General features: G+C 38.3%; 1 protein-coding gene across 1 annotated transcript in view; it reads left to right on the top strand.

Moving 5' to 3' along the window:
- The window catches only part of MYO1E (myosin IE), a 196861-nt gene that overhangs the window by 76812 nt on the left and 106681 nt on the right, over positions 1-13368 (top strand). The window contains exon 3 of the mRNA XM_004421637.3: positions 12113-12202. Coding sequence (XP_004421694.1) covers positions 12113-12202 — 90 coding nt within the window. The remainder of the gene's footprint in view (positions 1-12112; positions 12203-13368) is intronic.

Raw genomic sequence — 13368 nt, 5'->3', positions numbered from 1 at the left:
CCTTGTCTGGTTTTGGTATCAGGGTAATGTCAGCTTCGTAGAATGAGTTAGGGAGCTTCCCCCCCTCCTCAATTTTTTGGAAGAGTTTGAGAAGGATAGGTATTAAGTCTTCTTTGAATGTTTGGTAGAATTCACCAGGGAAGCCGTCTGGTCCTGGACTTTTATTTTTGGGCAGGTTTTTGATTACTGTTTCGATCTCCTTACTGGTGATTGGTCTATTCAAATTCTCCACTTCTTCTTGATCCAGTTTTGGAAGGTTGTATGATTCTAAGAATTTATCCATTTCTTCCAGATTGTCGAATTGGTTGGCATATAGTTTTTCATAGTATTCTCTTATAATCTTTTGTATTTCTGAGGTGTCTGTTGTAACCTCTCCTCTTTCATTTCTGATTTTACTTATTTGTGCCTTCTCTCTTTTTTTCTTGGTGAGTCTAGCTAAAGGTTTGTCTATTTTGTTGATCTTTTCAAAGAACCAGCTCTTGGTTTTATTAATTTTTTCTATTGTTTTTTGGTCTCTATTTCATTAATTTCTGCTCTGATTTTTATTATTTCCCTTCTTCTACTGATTTTTGGCTTTGTTTGTTTTTGTTTTCCAGTTCCTTTAGGTGCATTTTTAGATTGTTTATTTGAGATTTTTCTTGTTTGTTGAGATAGGCCTGTATCGCTATAAACTTCCCTCTTAGAACTGCTTTTGCTGTATCCCATAAATTCTGGCATGTCGTATTTTCATTTTCATTTGTCTCCAGGTATTTTTGATTTCTTCTTTGATTTCTTCGTTAACCCAGTCGTTGTTCAGTAGCATTTTGTTTAATCTCCACGTATTTGTGGCTTTTCTGATTTTCTTCCTATAGTTGATTTCTAGTTTCATACCGTTGTGGTCAGAAAAGATGCTTGGTATTATTTCAATCTTCTTAAATTTATGGAGACTTGTTTTGTGGCCTAATATGTGATCAATCTTGGAGAATGTTCCATGTGCATTTGAAAAGAACGTGTATTCTTCGGTTTTTGGATGGAATGCTCTGTATATATCTACTAGGTCCATCTGTTCTAAGGTGTCGTTTAAGGCCAATGTTTCCTTATTGATCTTCTGTTTGGATGATCTATCTGTTGGTGTAAGTGGAGTGTTAAAGTCCCCTACTATTATTGTGTTACTGTCTATTTCTGTTTTTATGTCTGTTAATAATTGCTTTATATATTTAGGTGCACCTACATTGGGTGCGTAGATATTTACAAGTGTTATATCCTCTTGTTGGATTGTTCCCTTGATCATTATGTAATGCCCTTCTTTGTCTCTTTTTACAGTTTTTGTTTTAAAGTCTATTTTGTCTGATATGAGTACTGCTACCCCAGCTTTCTTTTCATTGCCGTTTGCGTGGAGTATCTTTTTCCATCCCTTCACTTTCAGTTTGTGAGTGTCTTTAGGTCTGAAGTGTGTCTCTTGTATGCAGCATATATATGGGTCTTGTTTTTTTATCCAGTCAGCCACCCTATGCCTTTTAATTGGGGCATTTAGTCCATTGACATTTAAAGTAGCTATTGATAAGTATGTACTTACTGCCATTTTTTACCTTTTTTTTTTTTTCCTCAATGTTTAAGTAGTCCTTCTCTGTTCCTTACTTCTTCTATACAGAATTGATGGTCACTTTAGTTTGACCTCTGTCTGAAAGCTGTACTCTTTAACTACCCTCCTCCCTCCTTTTATGTTTTTGATATCATATCTAACCTCTTTTTGTGCATTTGTATCCATTACGTTCTAATCGTGGAAATAGATAATTTTTCCTATTTGTGGTCTTCTCTTTTCCCCTTAAATCAGTCCCTTTAACATTTCTTGTAACACTGGTTTCTTGGTGACAAACTCCTTTAATTTTTGCTTATCTGGGAAAATTTTGATCTCTCCTTCCATTTTGAACGATATCCTTGCTGGGTAGAGTATTCTTGGCTGTAAGTTTTTTCCTTTTAGCACTTTAAATATATCGTGCCATTCTCTTCTAGCCTGTAAGGTTTCTGCTGAGAAGTCAGCTGATAGCCTTATGGGGTTTCCCTTGTATGTAACTTGACATTCTCTTGCGGCTTTTAGGATTCTCTCTTTATCTTTAATTCTGGACATTTTGATGATGATGTGTCTTGGTGTGGGCCTCTTTGGGTTTATCTTGTTTGGGGCTCTCTGTGCCTCCTGTACCTGGATGTCTGTTTCCTTCCTTAGGTTAGGGAAGTTTTCATCTATTATTTCTTGAAATAGATTCTCTGCCCCCTTGTCTCGCTCTTCTCCTTCCGGGACACCTATAACACGGATGTTAGTGTGCTTGATGTTGTCCCAGAGGTCCCTTAGACTGTCCTCACTCTTTTTAATTCTTTTCTCTTTTACCTGTTCACCTTGGGTAATTTCTTCTAGTCTTTCTTCCAGCTCACAGATCCGTTCTTCTGTATCCTCTACTCTGCTTTTGAGTCCCTCTAATGAATTTTTCATTTCCAATATTGTATTCTTCATTTCTGCTTGGTTCTTTTTTATATCTTCCATTTCTTTGTTGACATTCTCACTGAGTTCATCTATTCTTCTCCCCAGATCAGTGAGCATCCTTAACACTCTTAGTTTGAACTCTCTGTCAGGTAGGTTGCTCATTTCTGTTTCACTTAGTTCCTTTTCTGGGGTTTTGTCCTGTTCCCTTACTTGGAATGTATTCTTTTGCCTCCTCATTTTGCCTCTTTCCCTGTGCTTGTGTCTACGTATTAGGTAGGTCAGCTACGTCTCCTGCTCTTGGATAGGTGACCTTATGTAAGTGATGCCTTAGGATGCTTCCAGTGTGCTTCCCTCAGTTCTCAATGTTCCAGGGGTGGCCCCTATGTGGGCTACGTGTGTCCTTCTATTGTGGCCTATTAGCTCTCCCTATAGGCGCCCAGGGAGGCTGAGTTATGCTCCTGGCCAGCTGTTGTAATGCTCAGCTGCTTGTAGTTGTTGTGGGCCCTTCAGTCTCTTTATCAGGCCAATATCACTGATGAACATCGATGCGAAAATCCTCAACAAAATACTAGCAAATCGCATACAACAATACGTTAAAAAGATTATACACCATGATCAAGTGGGATTTATTCCAGGGATGCAGGGATGGTTTAACATTCGCAAATCAATCAACGTAATACACCACATTAATAAAATGAAGAACAAAAATCACATGATCATCTCAATAGATGCAGAGAAAGCATTTGACAAGATCCAGCATCCATTTATGATAAAAACTCTGAATAAAATGGGTATAGAAGGAAAGTACCTCAACATAATAAAGACCATATATGAGAAACCCACAGCTAATATTATCCTCAATGGTGAAAAACTGAAAGCTATCCCTCTAAGAACAGGAACTAGACAAGGATGCCCACTGTCACCACTCCTATTTAACATAGTATTGGAAGTCCTAGCCAGAGCAATCAGGCAAGAGAAAGAAATAAAAGGGATCCAAATTGGAAAGGAAGAAGTGAAACTGTCACTATTTGCAGATGACATGATTTTATATATAGAAAACCCTAAAGAATCCACCAGAAAACTTTTAGAAGTAATAAACGAATATGGTAAAGTTGCAGGATACAAAATCAACATACAAAAATCAGTTGCATTTCTGTACACTAACAACGAAGTAGCAGAAAGAGAAATTAAGAATACCATCCCATTTACAATTGCAACAAAAAGAATTAAATACCTAGGAATAAACTTAACCAAAGAGGTGAAAGATCTGTACACCGAAAACTATAAAACATTTCTGAAAGAAATTAAAGAAGACACAAAGAAATGGAAAGATATTCCGTGCTCTTGGATTGGAAGAATTAACATAGTTAAGATGTCCATACTTCCTAAAGCCATCTATAGATTCAATGCAATCCCTATCAAAGTTCCAACAACATTTTTCACAGAAATAGAACAAAGAATTCTAAAATTTATATGGAACAACAAAAGACCCGAATAGCTAAAGGAATCCTGAGAAAAAGAACAAAGCTGGAGGTATCACACTCCCTGACTTCAAAATATACTACAAAGCTATAGTAACCAAAACAGCATGGTACTGGCACAAAAACAGACACACAGATCAGTGGAATAGAATCGAAAGCCCAGAAATAAACCCACACGTCTATGGACAGCTAATCTTTGACAAAGGAGCCAAGAACATACAATGGGGAAAAGAAAGTCTCTTCAACAAATGGTGTTGGGAAAACTGGATAGCCATATGCAAAAAATGAAAGTAGATCCTTACCTTACACCATACACAAAAATTAACTCCAAATGGATTAAAGACTTGAATGTAAGACCTGAAACTGTGAAAGTTCTAGAAGAAAACATAGGCAGTACGCTCTTCGACATCGGTCTTAGCAACATCTTTTCAAACACCACGTCTGACCGGGCAAGAGAAACAATAGGAATATAAACAAATGGGACTACATCAAACTAAAAAGCTTCTGCACAGCAAAGGAAACCATCAACAAAACGAAAAGACAACCTAACAATTGGGAGAAGATATTTGCAAACCATACATCTGATAAGGGCTTAATCTCCAAAATATATAAAGAACTCATGCATCTCACCAACAAAATCTACCAACCCAATTAAAAAATGGGCAAAAGACCTGAACAGACATTTCTCCAAAGAAGATATACAGATGGCCAACAGACACATGAAAAGATGTTCAAAATCACTAATTATCAGGGAAATGCAAATCAAAACTACAATGAGATATCACCTCACGCCCATCAGAATGGCTATAATTAACAAGACAGGAAACAACATGTGTTGGAGAGGATGTGGAGAGAAGGGAACTCTCATACACTGCTGGTGGGAGTGCAAACTGGTGCAGCCACTATGGAAAACAGTATGGAGATTCCTCAAAAAATCAACGATAGAACTACCATATGATCCAGCTATTCCACTGTTGGGTATTTATCCAAAGAACTTGAAAACACCAATTTGCAAAGGTACATGCACCCCTGTGTTCATTGCAGCCTTATTCACGATAGCCAAGACTTGGAAGCAACCTAGGTGCCCATCAGGGGACGAATGGATAAAGAAGCTGTGGTATATATACACAATGGAATACTACTCAGCCATAAGAAACGACGAAATCCAGCCATTTGTGACAACATGGATGGACATTGAGCGTATAATGCAAAGTGAAATAAGTCAGAGGGAGAAGGTCAAATACCGTATGATTTCCTTCATTAAGTAGTAGATAGTGACAACAATGGACGGATACATAGGGACAGAGATTGGATTGGTGGTTGCCAGAGGGGAGGGGGGAGGGAGGAGGATGAAAGGGATAATTCGGTGCATGTGTGTGGTGATGGGTTGTAATTAGTATTTTGGTGGTGAACATGATGTGGTCCATGCAGAAATAGAAGTACAATGATGTACACCTGAAATTTTTACAATGTTAAAAAAAAAAAAAAAAAAATTGAAATATGCTCACTTTATCTGGGCTTATCATCATCAAAACATTTTAATCACTTTTATGTGCAAGACCCCTGGCGCATGGAGACTGGCAGATGATAGACTAGACAGAGCTGGATGAAGGATGTGGATCCTCGCTGCCTGGCTTCCAACCTTACTCTGCGTGGGCTTGGTCATCTTACGCAAGTCTTGTGATCTATGTGCCTTGCTTTCCTCACCTGTAAAATGGGAGAGAGAATAAAATCTCCCACGTGAGGCTGTTGTAGGGTTAAATGAAATAATGAATGCAGTATGCGTTAGTTATTATTATCATACACTAAGGTGGGTGTTTAAGTTCCTCCTGTATTTCTGAGTTATGTTCCAAAAATTCAATTGTAAAGTTGCTTATTGGAAATTTAAATGCATTTTACCATAGAAACTGTTGTAAATGGAGGATTGGTTTATTGACAAGCCCATAAAAGGCTAATTTCCACTGAATGTAGTTGAACAAATTATTTATTGGAATGTTCTTAGAACATGCGCTCAGCTTATTACATTATTTACATAGAAACGTGGTTTTTGAAAGCTGGGTAAGATAAGAAAAAATGATGTCAATGATTATCAGCAGTCAGTGCATCGTCAACCCAGACACCCTCACTTCTGCCTAGGAAGATTGTTTACCCCTAAAACACCAGAAACTCCTTGAGGCTGGGGACTGTTTCTTGTATATCTTCTTTCAAAAACCAAAGTTAAAAAAATCCTTTAAAGCAATATGTGTTCATTTAACATGACATAAAATGTAGTCAAGCGGAAAGAACACTAAAATCACCTGGAATCCCACCATATAGGGTTAGTTCCTGTTAATCTCTTGGTGTATATTTTTCAATTTAACCACAAATAGACATGCATATTTATGTGCTTTCCTGCTGTTAATTTTAACAAAAAATGGCATCATCTTGCATCCTGTGTTTCTTAGTTTCTTGCATAATTCTTGGCATGGTGCATTGTATTAAGTGTTCATTGAAAATTTGTTGAATATCAAGACTTGCTTTTTATATTCAGATAGCAGAATTTTTAATAACTCACATAGAGGGGGTTGATTATGAGCCTTTGAATTAATGCCTTTGAATCAATGACTGACTAATCGTGTGTTCTACCAAGGAAATGAGTTAGCTGACCACTAATGACTTCGTGTTTTAGAAGTCTGTACCCACTCAGTAGATGAGAAACTCGGCATCAATGAGTTTTCCGTGAATAGCACAGAGCAGCTTTCAGCTTTGAGGGAGCCTGATGCCTCTGTTGGATGTTTATGAAATATGACCAAGGGTCTAACTGCAAATCTTTTCCTCTGATAAGTGATAAAAAGCCTCCTTTATATCAGTTCAATGTTAGGGGGATATTATTATGATGCAGTAGCATTATTTTAAATGAGGTTTCCCCCCCCCACTCCTAAGCTTAATATAACTATATAACTTAATATAACTATATAACTATAGACTTATAACTATAGACGAGAAGAGATTCGATTTCACATGAAGTTATAAAGTTGCTCATTTTACCTTTTCTACATCTAATACCAGCACTTTGTCTTGTATTGAAGGTCAGCATTTGGAGCAATCAGTTGTTACTGCATTCATGCTGAATGCACATTTCTTTGTTCTATTTTAGAAAAAAAAACTACTTAGAAAATGCTAACATTGTGTACCAATAAAAACCTATATTTTTCAGCTATTTATCCTAAGGCAAAGAAGGTTTAATTTACCATCCGTTTTTCCTGAAGATTGCCACATTCTTACAAAGACATTCTCGAACATATGAGGAAAACATTAGTGTTCACTTGTATACTTGGCGAGACATCATTTATAGCCACTTGGCTGGTGAAAATAGTTCCTGTGCAAAGCACTCCACGCTCATTTGGTCCAACTTTCTGCAAACTTGTTTTTACTCAAAGACCACACTCGAGTGTGGTTGGCATTTTCAGCCCTTGAATTAGGATTTGAGACTTTTGTACCAGACTGACCGGAGCTCAAGGCCGTTAAGTTGTTCCAAGTGAGGTTTGGCCCTGGGCAGTCAGTTCACGTCGAGGGGGTGAACTTTGGTTTGAACTTTGGTTGATGCTAGAGGCTCAAGTTCCAGCTCAACCGTTCTCTACAGATGTGACTTCAGGCAAGTCTCCGTGCCCCACGTCAGTGATAAATCCAGGGGAGTCCACTAGATCAGTGTGGGCGGTTTTGGGGAATTGACTGGCTAACAACATGTTTTTTAAGGTATCCTACAGTTTTTAATAGGACTCCTGTAACAAAACTAGGTTGGGTTTGTTTTTATTTTTTAATCGAGACATAATTGACATATAACATTATATTAGTTTCAGGTATACAATATAATACAAAAAAAATGTTTTTTAAAAAAAGTAAAACTCTTGGCTTTGCCTAATAAGACCATTAAAAAACAAACTTACAGAAGTTGCATTACCATCATATTTTATAAAAGAAAGAATATTTTAACACCAAAAAAGAAGAAAGGAAATAATTTAAGATTAAAGGATACTCCCTTATATTGAATAAATTGAGCTTTATGAAAAATTCAGGGCGTTGTTTCTCTTTTTGTCATTCTTGCTGCAGATCAATGAAAACTCATAGATCCACAGATAAGCATTTGGGAACCAATCAATTAAAGATCTCTTGGGTCTCTCTCGTCTCATATATTCTATTAAATAAGATGACATTTATTATTATTTCTTTTTGGTATCATAGCATTGTATCTCCGTACATTTTGAAAATTAGCCTTGGGCCACACCTTCACAGCCAAAGATTATGTGGGTAGAGACATTGATCGGAACAGCTTTTTCCAGAGGCACACCTGAATTATGTAGGAGGCAGTGGGAGTGAGTATTCGAGTTATCTAGAGAAGTGACACAACCCCGAAGGAGACCTCTGCTCTCAGGGAAGTAGTTGAGGTCTCTGCAGACCCAGCCAGGTGGAAAAAAAGGCGGGTAGTTAGGTAAACAATGAGGCCAAACTCTTACCTAAAATAACTAAAATATGTTTGTTTCCTTTAAATTCTGCATTAAATTCTCTTGTCTCAGTTCTTCTGATAGAGGAAAGTTTGTAGCTACTGAGGCAGAGATACGAGCTACATTATCCATTTTAAACCAAACTATTTTTTAGGCATCCTCTCAAATAATATTGGCCTTGAGAGCTCCACTGGGAAATTTAGGGAACTACTCCAGTTTTCCCTCTTCATTCGTTGATTCAGGATTGAATCGTTGGTTCAGGATTGGCCTACAAGAGTCTGAAAGAGGTTTTTCCTCTGAGTGTCTCCTTACCAGGCCCTACCCAGAATTTGTATAGTCTACTTAGTGAAAATCAAGACTTTACAAGTTGTCTCTTCACATAGCAGATTATTAATAGTAAAAAGATGTTGGTTCCTGTAGGAGCTCTTCTGCAACCCGATCCACAATTATTTGGTAACCTAGGGCTTGGTGGGTAGGAAGGGACCGGTGGGGAGGTGATATCTTTGGCTCATGTCATCAGGCAGCTCTTTATTCTTTGTGTGCAGTGATCGATTTGTCTAGGACAGGTGACATTCACAGTATTCCTTTTATAACTAAGGGAAGGAGCACCCTCTTCCATGGAGAGATCATATTTGCCCAACTTTGTTTTTACCTAGAGATAAACCTAAACCTAAATGTCCTCCTCTTCTGAAATGAGGATGGTCGTAGCAGTGCTGTATTTCTTGAAAATTTAGTTTACTATAAGAATCACTATATTTGTTTACCATGAAAATCAGAATGAGGGCCAAACCTCACTCATTCAGTTTTGATTTGGTCCCCACCATGTGGAAAGGATACTAAAAAAAATCAACTAAGGGAGATAGAGTTTTGAGTACTCAAAGAATCATAGATTCTAAGTTAGAAGAGACCATAGAGCTCTCTAATGCAACCCCCCTCCACCCTGCATTAGCTCCTGGTGCTGCCAATTTAGGATTGCCAGATAAAATACAGGACATCTGGTTAAATTGAATTTCAGATCAACATCAAATAACTTTTTAGTATAATGATGTCCCAAATATTGCTTGAGGCATACTTATTTGGGACATACATATACTAAAAAAATTGTCATTGCTTATCTGAACTTCAAATTTAACTGGATATTCTGTATTTTATTTGCTAAATCTGGCAACTCGAATAATATTAATAATAACAATACCTGTTAATCTTAGAAAGACATTATAGCTTGTTAATTAAGAATTTGGACTGTAGATCCAGACTGCCTAGATTTGAGTCATAACCCTGCCACTTACTGGCTTGTGACTTGGAGAAGGTTGGGTTTTTTTGTTTTGTTTTTTTTTTGGTGAGGACGATTGGCCCCAAGCTAACATCTGTTGCCACTCTTCCTCTTTTTGCTTGAGGAAGATTGTCCCTGAGCTGACATCCATGCTAGTCTTCCTCTATTTTGCATGTGGGGTGCCGCCACAGCATGGCTTGATGAACAGCGTGTAGGTCCGTGCTGGGGATCCGAGCTGGGATCCGAACCCACAAATGCTGCGAACCCCGGGCCGCTAAAGCAGAGCACGCGAACTTAACCACTACGCCACCGGGCCAGCCCCTGAGCAAGTCTTAAAATTTCTCTATGCCTTAGTTTCCTCATGGTAAAATAGGATTGAAATAGTAGCAAGGTTGTTGATAGGAACTTAGATTAGTACCATGTGAATGTGTATGTGTTCAATCAGTGTTAGTTTTTATTATCACCACTTACTGAGTCTTGACTACAATGTCATGGACATTTCTTATGTGCTTAATAATTTTAATAATATGTTTATCTATTTTAAATTTTGCCTCAAAAAAAGTTGGCCACTAATCTTTCGTTGGCCTCATCTGACTTTGGCACTTAGAACTGCATTGGCTCCTGGCCCTGCTTCCGTGACTCTTCAGTGCTTTTCAGTTATGCTTCACTGTCTCATTCACATTTTCTCTTAGTGCATGCTCTGCCCCCAGACCAGCACTGTGTACTGGTATGCTCTTAAAATGACCCCATCTTTTCTACTACCATTTCATGTACAGCCCTTTCAAGTCTAAAGATCTTTCTTTTTTCTTTTTTTTTTTTTGTGAGGAAGATCAGCCCTGAGCTAACATCTATTGCCAATCCTCCTCCTTTTTTTCCCCCTTTTCTCCCCAAAGCCCCAGTAGATAGTTGTATGTCATAGTTGCACATCGCTCTAGTTGCTGTGTGTGAGACGCCACCTCAGCATGGCCAGAGAAACGGTGCGTCGGTGCGCGCCCGGATCCAAACCCGGGCCGCCAGTAGCAGAGCGCGTGCACTTAACCACTAAGCCACGGGCCTGCCCCTGAAGATCTTTCTGATCAGTGAAAAAGGAAGCAAAATTGCCACTGAATCATTTCTGCTTTCTCACCTTTGCGTATAAATATTAACTTTTATATGATCCATCGCACACTTAGCTCATTTGTGTTCAATAATAAGGTCAAAGCTGTGTCTCAAAGATGTTAACATGTGACAAAATGTGCGTCTTGAAGTATAAGAATTAAGGAAATTGCATCTACTACGTGCCAGGTACTATGCTGAGCATTTTGTACTGTTTATTTCATTTAATTCTCATAACAAGCCTATCGAGTAGGTCCTGTTGTCCCACATCATCCATTAACCACAGCCTCCAGATGTGACTTGCCCAAAGTCAGAGTGGAACTGAGCTGGGGGAACTGGGCATTCTGACGGGACTCCCCGTGCTGCTCATTTGGCACCCGGGTCCTAATGTATAGATGTCCCCTCGGGGGACGAGATCTCAGAGCTTTGCATCTTTAACTGCAAAATTTCTCAACATTTTGAAATCGTTGATTAAGAGAAACAATTTTGAGTATGTGTGTGGTTTTGTGTTTTTTGTTGTTGTTGTTTTCTTTTCTTTTGCTTATGATTTCTTTCCTCCATGAGGGCAGGGAGTTTTATCTATTCTATTTTGTTCACTGCTGTATCCCCAGCATCTAGAACAGTGCCTGACATGCTGTAGACACTCAATTTAAACTAATTCATTATTGAATGAATAAATGGAAATATTTTTTATGTTATAGTAACACTTCATTTATTTAGGCACACTCACATGTTTTCTTTTGAGAAGCCTTCCTGGATTCCCCACGCAGAAATAATACCTTCTCCCCTTAAACTTCATCTATTTGGGTTTGTAATTTTCTTCTCTGAATAATGTCTTATGGATGCAACTCAGTTCTCCTAAGCTTCTCAAGAGCAGGACTGTTCAGTTCATCTTGTATCCCTCTATTTGTTAAATAAGTAAATGAATATGTTTTTAGAGATTTGAAAGTTCCAAGGAAAAAATAATATCATTTGAGAAGAGGAATGGTAACTGCTCTTTTCACTCCTTGGTCATTTCTGTTTTGGTTTGTTTTTTCCTAGCAGGACATGTCACCATTCTTGAAAGAATGTGCTTTAATTAATTTAAAATAATAATTTCTTTTGTAGCACCTTGGTAATTAAGTTCGTTACTCTTCCTGGAGAGGAACAAAACTTGGGCTAGTTGGTAATTGCTTTTGTCTTTATTTGTAATCTTTTAGAAAACAAGTCCATGAGATTTTCATTGGGACAGTCATTCTGAATTCTTGATAATTTCTGGTTACTTAATTTGAAAAATGTGTAGCTATGAAGATTAATGATGGACCTTGACTGGATTTAAATTCAGACATATATAGGATCTGTGTTAATCTCAGTCAACCCTTTCAAGCAGATGCCATATTTTGGGGAAAAGGAAATTGAAATGTACCAAGGAGCGGTAAGTTACATGCTACATAAATTACTGTAGTCTTTAGGGCTTTTATGATGCATGGGCAGTTTTGCTTGAACTTGGCAATACATTTGCATTTTCTTATTATGAATTATTTATTGAGGAAGCTCAAGTAGATGACATTGTTTGATTTTGAATGATGTGCTGTTCTTTGAAGTACAGCTCAAAAAAGCGTAGGACTATCTAATATTGGAACATTATATACAAAATTAGTTAAATGGGATGTACAGCTTGGGGGATCTTCCTCCTTCTGCATATGCCACAAAATTCTGAGGACAAAAAAATCAGTAATGGATAAAAAATAAATAGAGTGATGGGAACCATTCTCTTCAAATCAGAATCTTAATTAGGCTGTGGCTATGACTGGAACATGAAAAATGAATCTTTTATTACTTCATTTATTAATGTGACTCTGGTCCCTATTCAAACCCAGCGTCATAGCCATTTCAGTTGTGCGATAAAAATAGAAACTGTAATCCTAATTAATATATTTCATTACGTGGTTCCTCACTTCCCCAGGCCTCCCTATCTCTGCGTCTTTTTCCTTCCCTCTTTCCTCTGCAGCAGAAGCACAAGAGCGTTCATTAATCCTGACCCCTGGAAAACAAACAAAAGAGAGCCCACACAAATTCATCAGCTGAAGTGGAAGGCAATTTACCCAGAGCAAGAGCCCACCCCATTGTTGCCAGATGAATGGTGCTGGTGGCTGGAGCTGAAGGAGGCTGCCACGCGAAAGACCTTTGATAATGCTGCCTTTATGGGAGCCCAGCACAAGGGGAACACTGTCAGCAGAGGCTGGGCCCTGCCCTGGCGCTCTGATCAGCAGGGCCCCAGGGCAGCAGGCGGGGAGCTGGCTTGGCATCCTCAATGACAGCCAAGGCGGGGTGGATGCAAGGGCTTGCGTTTGTGATGGTTCTTTCCAGTTCTCTGAAAAGCGTTGCTACATCACTCCCTTTTTAGATCATTCATCTTTTGAAGAGTTCTCTTTAAAGAAATTCCCTAGAACTTTTAAAAAATATATTTGTTTTTGCTGATGGTAACAGAGTGTTGTAAATTGGTGTTTACTTAGTGCCAGGTACTATGTTACACTTGCAACAATAATAAAACAGCCCTGGATGCTGGCTGTGTATTACTATCCATCCCCATTTCACAGC

This window comes from Ceratotherium simum, chromosome 3 (genome assembly GCF_057802395.1).
Source record: "Ceratotherium simum simum isolate JZ-2026a chromosome 3, ASM5780239v1, whole genome shotgun sequence".
Lineage (NCBI taxonomy): Eukaryota > Metazoa > Chordata > Mammalia > Perissodactyla > Rhinocerotidae > Ceratotherium > Ceratotherium simum.
Note: the sequence above shows the minus strand (reverse complement) of the source record. Positions and strands in the feature narration are given on the sequence as shown.